The sequence below is a fragment of the Papio anubis genome, chromosome 17 (assembly GCF_008728515.1).
Source record: "Papio anubis isolate 15944 chromosome 17, Panubis1.0, whole genome shotgun sequence".
Taxonomy (NCBI): domain Eukaryota; kingdom Metazoa; phylum Chordata; class Mammalia; order Primates; family Cercopithecidae; genus Papio; species Papio anubis.
Window position 1 is genome coordinate 52,672,108 of NC_044992.1, and position 10,459 is coordinate 52,682,566.

Sequence of the window (10,459 nt, forward strand, 5' to 3'; positions counted from 1 at the left end):
CTGGAAACGCTTATCCCTCCAGGAAGGACCCAGGCTCTGGTCTGAGTTGGTGTGTAATCCAGGATGGGTTACTTCCTTCCTCTAGGCCTCAGTTTACCCAGAATCCATAAAATGGGGCGATCCATCCCTGCCCGACCTATACCAGTGTACAGAGGAAAAATCCCATACTTTGGAGGCTGGGAGATCTGTGTTCCAATCCTGGCCCCACTGCCTGCCAGTTGCAATGAGGAGGCTTCTCATCTCACAACCTCCATTTCCTTCTCCATTACAGGGAACATGTCCAGTGTGCAAAGTTATTGCAATAAATTGAGACAAAGTCAATGCAAATAACTGGCAAGTCATTTATTGGTTTATTGTCTTTCTCACCCACTAGGATGTCAGCCCCATGAGGCAGAGACTTGGTCCTGTTCCTTGCTGTACCAAGCACCCGGGATGCTGCCTGGCACTCAATAAGAGATCCCTAAATAATCATTGGTTGAATAAATGGACATAAAGGGCGCTCAATAAGTGATGGTTTCCATTGTTACTCTAAAGTGTCCTGAGACAAAAAGCATTGGAAGTTCATGGTTTTTGAGAAAGGAAAGGTTCAAAAGCAAGTAATCTCCAGGGTTGGCACAGGGCCGTCTGTCTGCCAGGGGATGAAGGGTACCAGGAAAGCTGGGCTTATCTAGACGAGGGGACAGGACTACGTGCTCTTGAGAGGCAGGCAGGAGCATCCATGAGCGATGGGGCACTCGGGGCATCCTGTCTAACAGGCTCCCTCGCCCTAGCTGCCTGTGGCCAGGAGGAAATGCAGGCCCAGTCTGCCAGTGCAGCTGACTTTTGCTAAAGCAGCCAGAAATCCAGTGGAAAACAAGAATGTTTACAAGCAAAACGCAAATGAGAGCACACAAATTTCATCTGTAGGTTGGGAGGGGCCCGGTGGTGTAGCCCAACCTTCTTGGGCGATGTGGGCAGAAGGACCCCTTGGAGTGGCCACTGTGGGGTTCTGGTCTCTCCAGCCTTCTCAGGCAGCCTCAGCCCCTGAGACATGGGACTCCACTTGGAGGAAGTGCCAACATGCCATCCAGATCCGAAAGGCCAGGATCACAGCCCGGGAAGGAACTGCTTCCCTGAGTTCTTGGACTCACAGTGGTATCCAGGCTTTGGGACTCCTGGGCTCAGAGAAGTTAGCCCACAGCGCCTGGTCTATGGAGATGTTCCATAAATATTCACTGAACAAGTCTCTTCATTGTGACTTTGAGCACAGCTCTCCGTCTCTGGGCCTCATCTACAAAATGGCCACGGTAATGTGGCCCCACCTACCTCACAGAGATAACGGAGAAATCAAGTGAGATGAAAGGGGTAAAAGTTTTTGTTTCTGAACAGCAAAGTGCTTTACAAATGCCAGGTGTGGGCATTCTAGTTGTCATTATTATTATGAGCAAGACACTTTTGCCAGAGCAGAAGAAGGGGGCCTGGACCCAGAAGAGCAGAAAATCTATAAAAACATCACAAGGAGGGTCTGGATGGAGCCTACCAGGGCTCGTCACAGAGGGGACATGTGCTCACCAGCTCTGAGACAGACCCAGTCATGGGATACAGGCTCGACCTCCTTCCCGGCCACCTGGCCTCCTGCTCAGTGGCGGACCCGGTCAGGTCAGGCTGTATCTCCCCAGAGGGTTTCTGGGAAAACACAAAAACCCCACCTGTGCTGTCCATGAAATATAGCAACTATATAAATAATATAAATACTTTCTCATATATCTTAGCTACATAAATTATTCTCCTTTGCTCTAAAAACTATATATTTGAGGTAGACAAAAATACCCTGTGAGCATTTCCCTTAAAGCTGTAGAATGAGGGGTCAGTGGTCACTCTAGTCCCCAGGGGCCCCAAGAGGGCAGAGGTGGGTCTTTAGGTGTAACTGGAAAAGAAAGGGATGAGAGCAAGGAAGGAGAAGAGAGGGAGAGAGACAGACAGAGAAGACCCCACAAGCCAAGGAGCCCTCAGAACCTGCACTGTGCCATTGACTTGGGGTGTCCATGTCAGCAGCCAGCCACTGCCTAGATGCCTTAGAGCCTGCCCTTTGCCCTCCCGCGACCCTGGCACTGCCAGTCATGAAGTCAGAATGTGGGTGGCGTGTTGGTGGATCAGGGTGCTCTGGCCCCCAAGTTGCTCCCAGGCCCCCTGTTCTGCCAGTGAGGTCCCTGCTGCCTTATACCCAGCACCTAGCCTGGGTGGAGGCAGAGTTGGGGTCTCAGAGGAGCAAGATGGATTGGGAAGGCAGAGAAAGTCTCTCCATGCTGTGGGAAAGCGGAAGAAACAAGAGAACCAGCCCTCTCCCCATTTTCCGTCTGCCAAGGTGTGGGCCAGGTGCTTGGGTCAGCAACGTCATTTTAACGAGAGGGGCGCAGGTCAGTTTGGCTTCTCAGCTGAGCCTCTGCAGTCGAAAATCCTTCCAGCATCCACCAGACTGCCCTGATCCACTGAAGACTGGGCAGCTCCTCCTCGCCCTTGGAGGTCTCAGGGAGTCGGCCGGGGCCCAGGGAGTGGGCCTTTGTCCTGGAGCTGGCACAGGAGAGGTTTCTGAGCATTCAGCTGATTCTGAAGTTTCCTGTGTCGGTGAAGGGTCAGCAATTCTAGGTTTAGGGAGAAAGGAAGCTGACAGAGGGGCGTGGCAGGGCCAGCAAAGTGGCCAAGGGCTTCCCGAAAGAAGTCACTTCCTCCTGGCTGGCATCGGGCCCCACTCTGGGGAAGTACAATGCCTCCAGCAAGGTGACCCCTGCAAGGTCTTCATCCTGAACCAGAGAGGCGTGTGCAATAGGAACCCCCAGTTTGGTTCAGGGGCTGTGCATCCATGTGTGCCTGTGCGGAGGTGCCAGTCTCTCCTCCTCTCACAGAGGGCCTTGGCAGGTGTTGCTGAAAATGTCCACAGGATCTGAGGAAATGATCAAAGTCACGTCTCCTCAAGTAAGAGCCAAAGTGAGGGCCAAGTGAGAGGCCATTAGGCACTGAAGGAGGCTACCCAGGAGCCAGGCTTAGCAAGGACTCAAGCACCTATAACCCCAGCCAGGGCAAAAGCCTTAATTAGATGAGCAGCTGCAAGAATAGAAATGTAACTTCAAGTCATAGCTCCTGAGCCTGCTGGTCTTCAGTATTGTGAACTCAGCTGGTGTGGGGGCATCACAGACCAGGCAGGCCCCAGCCACAGGAAGTCACCAAAGCTGTCTCAAGAGCCAGCTGAGAAACTGAGCTTGCCATGTCACTGCCAGGCACCAGGAAGCTGTCGCCCTCCTCCTCTGGGTTGGGAGTAAAGATTCCTTTGACCAGGAAGGAACACAGGGAGGGGCCACTGTCTCCCTGTTCAACCTCAGGTCACTGAGTCCCGCCTTGGTGACTGATTCTCCCACCTGCCTTACCTGCACTGATGGTCATTTTGAGCACATCTGGGTGAGTGTGCATAACCCAGCTCTCAAGACAAGAATAAGGCCTCAGGTGAGGCATCTTTGAAAAGCCAAAACAAGGACACAGGGCTCCAGGGCACAGATCTCACTTGGGTTCACTCAAGCGCAGAAAGCTCTCCTTTCTCTGAAAGGATGGCTTCTACTGCTTGGGCTTTCTCCCCATCTCTGGCACAGCAAAACCAGGGGAGTGGTGGAGGTGTGTGACACCTGGAGCTCACTGCACCTGAGCGGGGCCACAGGACCCAACTGGCCCATCCCAGCCAGGATCCCACCTTCACTTCCAGCTGGCACTGCCTGCCTTGGCATTCCCAGCCCAGCAGTTCACCTTCCAAGAACATGCTGGCTCCAAGCCATTCATCCCAGGAAGCAAGATGGAATAGCCCCTCTCTCCCCTCCAAAACTTCAGTCCTGGTGTGCTCTTGGTCTCCCTTATTTCCCTCCACATCTTTCTCACTCTGCCCTCCTCTCCAAGTCCTCAACAAGGTTGGAGATGCTTGGGTTCAGGGATGAGGCTTTGCTTCTCTTTGTTGAGTATCAAGGGAGGCAAAAGGCTGGCCAAGGAATGGTGGTGAGTGGCACACTTGTGTGCATTGGCACACATGCCGGTTTATGCATGTATGTGATGACTGCCTGCCCAGCAGGCCGGCTGACCAGCTGGAAGGGTGCCACGGGAGGTCCTGGCAGTGCCAGACTGGCTTGCTAGGTAGTAGGCCTAGTGCTTGCAGGTGTACACAAGCTCCTCCTGCACACATTGCTGGCACTCCACGTAGCAGCACCACTGCACCTGGCAGTGGCAGGAGAAGGCCACCAGGCGGCTCTGGGTGTCATAGCCCCGCCCGCAGCACAGGCTGCTGCAGCTGGCCTCCCGGGAGCACACCCTACCTGCCGTGCCAGGCGAGTACTTGCTGGGCCGGCAGAAGCTGGGCGAGTCCTCCATGTAGACCAGGTCCCCAGACCTTGGGGCCAGGCCTTTGGTGGGGCTGCCCTGCCTGGAAGGGGCCCACAGCTCTAGGCGGCCCAAGGCCTCATTGGTGGCACTGGACACCTTGACAGCCGAGTCATAGCGCAGTTTCAGCACCTGGCCCGTCTCACGGAACGGGGAGAGCTGCTTCCAGCAGGTGCGCACGGCACAGGAGCCTGACACGCCGTGGCACTTACACGTCGTCCTGAGGCCACTCTTCACAGCCTGTGGGGGGAGGGAGAACAGAGGTGTGGTCAGAGGCCTGGGCCCAGCAGCCAGAGCCTGCCCCTAGAGCACCAACCCCAGCAAGGCAGCGGCAGGAGAATGGGAAAGAGACAGAGGAAGGTTCCCATGAGGGGGAAAGAGAGAACCCAAGCTAGCCATGAGGCACCTTCGTGCAAACTATTAATAGTAAAAGACTCCCTTCCCCTTGGCAGAGACAGCCCTGTACTGTGCCAATGTGCATGCCTTGGTGACAACAGAGTGGGCCAGGTCTCAGTCCCAGCTCCTCCCCTTGGCCTGGAGTTCTTGTGGAATAGACCATTTATGCAACTGAACACAGCAGCCCCAGTTCACACCAACTGAGTGACTGAACACAGCGGCCCCGGTTCACACCAACTCAGTGATTGAACACAGCAGTCCCAGTTCACACCAACTCAGTGATTGAACACAGTGGCCTAGGTTCACACCAACTCAGTGACTGAACACAGCAGCGCCAGTTCACACCAACTCAGTGCTTGAACACAGTGGCCCCAGTTCACACCAACTCAGTGATTAAACATAGTGGTCCTGGTTCACACCAACTCAGTGACTGAACACAGCGGCCCCGGTTCACACCAACTCAGTGATTGAACACAGTGGCCCCAGTTCACACCAACTCAGTGACTGAACACAGCGGCCCTGGTTCACACCAACTCAGTGATTGAACACAGCAGCCCTGGTTCACACCAACTCAGTGATTGAACACAGCAGTCCTGGTTCACAACTCAGTGATGACAACTCAGAACTTAATCTAGTAAACAGCTAAAGCACTGGCGTCTCCCAGCCTCCTCGCCTCAATAGACCAAGATACTTTTCACCCTCCAGGCCTCCCACTACTGTGTACCTCAGCCCCTTCCCTTCTCTGGGCCACTTCTATCTTCCCACCCATAAAATGGAGGAGGAGTGAGGTTGCTCTAGATGGAGGTTATCAAACAATGTTGGCTTCTAGGACCTCCAGGAAGGCCCGGTCCTTAGAATGGAGACCCCTCTCCAAACATCTCCCTGCTTCACCAAGACCTAGTCCTAAGCCTGGCTCCTACTGCTGACCACTGCTCCCACCGATGACACTCATGACCCTTCCCTATTTCCGCTGTGTTCCTGGCACCCAGTCATGACCCAGAGTAGATGCCAAGGGAATGTTGGTTGAAGACGTGAAGTTCATCCTGCCTTCATGAAGTTCATGGCTCTTCATCTGTTTTGGGGGGTGGGGTGCTGGCCTTCTTCAAGCCTTGCTCCCTGGCTCTCCACCCTGGTGGGAAGGCACTGTGGGCAGCTGGGGACATGCTCACCTTGATGCCCACGTGGGTGTTGTGGGCATCTGCCCGTGCCCGCAGGTCCTTGTTTCCTCTCTTGGACCCCAGGAAGTTGCTCAGAAACTTGGTGCTGTACTTGAGGTTGTCACCACACACGCCCCACTGCCAGGCCTGCCGGCTCTCCAGCCCCGGAGAGTCATCACAGGTGCAGCGCTCCATGCGCCCAGCACTGCAGGCCCGGGCCAGGGTGTGGGTTAGGGCGGCAGAGGACACCGCATACAGGAAAGCTGTCTCTTTGAAGCCTGGATCGGGCACCCAGGGGTATAGGGAGGGAGGAAAGGGGGAAGAGAGGGAAGGAGAAAGCTTAGAGGCTGCCTGCCGCCCTCTGAGGGCAGGAGGTGGTGGTGGCAGTGCCATGATGGGCAGGACAAGGGAATGTGGCTTGAGGACACAGCTCCGGGTGGGTCTCCCTGTCAACTGCCCCTTAAATTCTGACTGCAAGTTGCCATTTAAATGGAACTTCCAGGCTGGGCGCAGTGGCTCGTGCCTCTAATCCCAGCACTTTAGGAGGCCAAGGCGGGCGGATCATTTGAGGTCAGGAGTTCAAGACCAGTCTGACCAATATGGTGAAACCCCGTCTCCACTAAAAATACAAAAATCAGCTGGGCATGGTGGCACAGGCCTATACTCCCAGCTACTCAGGAGGCTGACGCAGGAGAATCACTTGAACCTGGAAGGTGGAGGCTGCAGTGAGCTGAGATTGTGCCATTGCACTCCAGCCTGGGTGACAGAGGGAGACCTTATGTCAAAAAAAAATTTTAAATTTATAAATAAATAAATGGAACTTACAAATTCACTATGGAGTATGTGCCCAGATTTCCAGAGGGCAGCAGGCCAGGGGCTACGGCCTCCACCTCTCAGAACACTGAGATGCAAAGAGAAGCTACTCAGAAAACTGGTGCAGGCACAGTTGGGGCTAAACTTGCCATTTTGACTCCGAGTCAGTGTGTGACCATTTGGACCAGTCTATGTCTGAGGCCCCTGAGATAAGCCCCGGGGGCTTCCTGTGAGGCATGATGGTTCTCAAATGTCATTCTCTGCTACCCACTGTGGAATAGACCCAATGACAGAGTGACCTTGAGTCTCCTGGCTGACTTGCCCCAGACTGACCATCCCACCCACTCCGGGACCACTGCTCTCCTCTCTGCTGGGTGTGGCCCAAAGCTGGCCTCCCACCGGCTCACTACTTCCTACCTGCCCTCCAGTGCATCTGGGTGCTGGTGACGTCCCATAAGAGAGACAGAGAGAGGCCATTAGCTTGGCTGCAGACTGTGGAGAGCAGCTAGCCTAGGAGGGGCATGGCTGCCCTTTACAGCATCACTGCTTTTTTTTTTTTTTTTTTTTTTGAGACAGAGTCTCGTTCTGTCTCCCAGGCTGGAGTACAGTGGTGCGATCTTGGCTCACTGCAACCTCCACCTCCCAGGTCAAGCAATTCTCCTGCCTCAGCCTCCCGAGTAGCTGGGATTATAGGCACCTGCCACCATGCCAGCTAATTTTTGTATTTTGGTACAGATGGGGTTTCACCATTTTGACCAGGCTGGTTACAAACTCCTGACCTTGGCCTCCCAAAGTGCTGGGATTACAGGTGTGAGTCACGGCAACTGGCCAACTGCAGTTTTTAAATGTTTGTATTTTTAGTAGAGACGGGGTTTCACCATATTGGCCAGACTGGTCTTGAACTCCTGACCTCAAGTGATCCACCCGCCTCAGCCTCCCAAAGTGTTGGGATTAGAGGCACAAGCCACTGTACCCAGCCTGGAAGTTCCATTTAAAATGGCAACTTGCAGTCAGAGTTTAAGGGGCAATTGACAGGGAGACCCACCCAGAGCTGTGTCCTCAAGCCACATTCCCTCGTCCTTCCCCTTCAAAAGTCCTTTCCCCTTGGCAAGGGAGTCACATGGTGATCTGTGTTCTCCCTTCCAGACTGTATGGTTCCCGAGGGCAGCTGGGGTCTTGTTCAGGATCTGGCACAGTGCCTGGCTCACTATAAGCCTCCACAGATGCTTAGTGGGTGGGTGGAGGTGGGAGGGAGGTAGAATGGGAGTGGAAGGGAAGGAGGGACTGATGGATAGATGGATGTGATGAACAAAGGGACAGATAAAGGAGTGAACAAATGCATGGCCTGGCTCGTGTCATCGGGCCTGGAACCAGCTGCCGCCCATCCTCACGTCTTCATGTGCCTTGTTGTGTGTGTGTGTGTGGGTGGGGGGGGGCAGAGGGAGACAACTGGGGGACCCCCATCTCATCTGTGGGCTCCTCCAGGAATAGGCTTGTGTCTCCTTCTCTCTTGGATCTTCCTTGCTCCTCTGCTCCCCCAAACCTGAGGCTGGGCCACACCTGGCCTTCAACTGTCCCTCATTAACTCCCAGGACTCTTCTCATTTGGGACTGTGCTAGGGCAGGAAGGGCAGTGTGGCCTGGACACAGGAGCCAGGAAAAAGGAAAGGGCAACCTCTCCCAGCCTCCTCCTCCCTGAAGCCTTCTTCCCCCAGCCCTCCTCCTCCCCTGGCCCTCCTCCCCACCTCTCTTGAGCAGGCCCGTCCTGCCCTCCAGGCTACAGTTCCAGCGCTCATGCCGGAACTGGAACTGGCACTCAAGCAGGCCGAGGTGCGCAGCGTCCCGCAGGGTCTCAGCCAGGCCAGGCTCCCTCCGGCAGAGCTGCTTCTGCCGCCGGGACAGCTTCAGCAGGTCGCACTGCTTCAGGTGGGCCCCGCCCTGTGCCGGGGCCGCTGCAGTGCCCAGTCCTGGGAAGGGCGTCAGGACCTCCCGCCCGGTCAGGCTAGAGAGAGCAAGAGGAGGGAGACGGGTGAGCCTTGGGGATGGTGGTGACGGGCAAGTGAAGGGAAGGGGCCTTCTCAGGGGCTTCATTTACTGCCCTTCTGGGTGGCAGGTTGACCCCCTGGAGGTCCCGTCCCCATTTTACAGGAAACCAAGGTTCATGTAACAAGGGTTGCTGCAGGACTTTAATCCTGTTTTCCAGATTCCAGTCTCTGCTCTTCTTATCTACCCTATTTCCCAAATTGGCCCAGTTAGAAAAATCATCTGGGGTGCTTATTAAAAATATGCTTTCCCAGGATCCATGCTGGGCAATTCTGGGTCTGTTGGTTTGGAATTGGGCCTGGGAATCTGTATATTTACCACAGTCCCTGGGCAGCTTTTGTGATCTGGGAAGTCTGGGAAATGATGCACAGAGTACTGGTGACTGCCTGGCCAGGAGAGCCACATTCCTAAGAGGGGGCAGGCAGAGGGGATGTGGACATCGAGCGGACACCCAGCCAAGGTCCCCTGACATCCCTCTCTCCCTTACATTATGCTGCTGCCCAAGTAATGCCATACCAATCTAACATGTTTCCGTAATTCCCAGATAGATCTTCAACCATCCGACCACTCGGTGCCTGGAACAAATAGATGCCTGGAGAGACAAGGGGATGGAAGGAAAGAGAAGGGAAGGAAGGAAGGAAGGACTGATGGATGGCTAGATGAAGGTGAAGGAGCTGAATTCCCATCAGGCCATCAATCCCAGACTTCTTGTTCTCCTGGATTGAAAGTTCATCAATTCTAGAGCCAAGCTGCCCAATTCTAAGGCTGACATTCTGGCTATGCAATCTTGACACCTTGGTTTTTTCCCTTCTGGAAACTGGGCAGCATAATCTTCTCTACCTCCTAGGGTTGCTGGGAGGATTATATGACATGGACTAACCACAGTGCCTGGGACATGCAGGCCTACCTTCCTACTAGCTGGAGCTTCCCAAACTTCTCTCATTTTGCAAGATGCTTTCCTCTCCAGCTAAGCAGAGTCTCCCCTTTGTCCAGATGAGAAAACGAAGGATTTATGAGGAGGCAGTAACTGGCCTGGTCATACAACAGATCAGGAGCAGGGTGGGAATTCGAATTAGAGTTCACCTTCCCTCTTCCCAGAAGCTCTCTGTGAGATGGCTCTGCTGGTTCAAAATGTTTGCTGTCCTATACCCTGGCGCCCCCAGTGTGGGTGGAATATACATCATTCCAGGACCCAGCCCAAAAGAAGTAACCCCGTTCTGGGACATCCTGGCCTCATAGCCAAGGTAAAAGATCAAAGGTGGGCTGGGTACAGTGGCTCGCGTCTGTAATCCCACACTTTGGGAGGCCAAGCAGGTGGATCGCTTGAGTCCAGGAGTTTGAGAGCAGCCTGGGTGACAGCAAAACCCTGTCTCTACTAAAAATAGAAAAATAAGGTGGGCATGGTGGCACAAGCCTGTAGTCTCAGCTACTTGGGAGGCTGAGGTGGAAGGATAGCTTGATCCTGGGAGGTGGAGGCTGCAGTGAGCTGAGATCGCTTCACTGCACTCCAGCCTGGGCAACAGAGCAAGACCCTATCTCAAAAAAGAAAAAAAAAAAAAAAAAAAAAGCAAAGGTGGAAGCAGGCAATGGCTCTTAGAGCTCCTGCTTGGATGTGGCACTTGCCACTGTTGCTTATGTGCCACTGGCCAAGGTAAGTCC

General features: G+C 54.2%; 1 protein-coding gene across 1 annotated transcript; it reads right to left on the bottom strand.

The window, feature by feature from the left end:
* Window positions 1-321: 321 nt before the first annotated feature.
* Window positions 322-10,149, bottom strand: WNT9B (Wnt family member 9B). Its single transcript, XM_021928379.2, has 3 exons — window positions 8,503-10,149; window positions 5,958-6,223; window positions 322-4,632 (listed from the first exon to the last, which is right to left on the bottom strand). Exons 1-3 carry the CDS (start codon window positions 8,846-8,848, stop codon window positions 4,159-4,161), a joined length of 1,086 nt encoding a protein of 361 aa, XP_021784071.1. The 5' UTR covers window positions 8,849-10,149; the 3' UTR covers window positions 322-4,158.
* Window positions 10,150-10,459: the final 310 nt, after the last annotated feature.

Coding starts and splice junctions, on each gene's coding strand:
- WNT9B (XM_021928379.2), bottom strand. CDS start 8,848: ATGAAGCCCCTGAGAAGGCCCCTTCCCTTCACTTGCCCGTCACCACCA. Junction 6,224..8,502: donor GACGGGCCTGCTCAAGAGAG/GTGGGGAGGAGG, acceptor TGCCCGATCCAG/GCTTCAAAGAGACAGCTTTC. Junction 4,633..5,957: donor ACACCCACGTGGGCATCAAG/GTGAGCATGTCC, acceptor CTCCCCCCACAG/GCTGTGAAGAGTGGCCTCAG.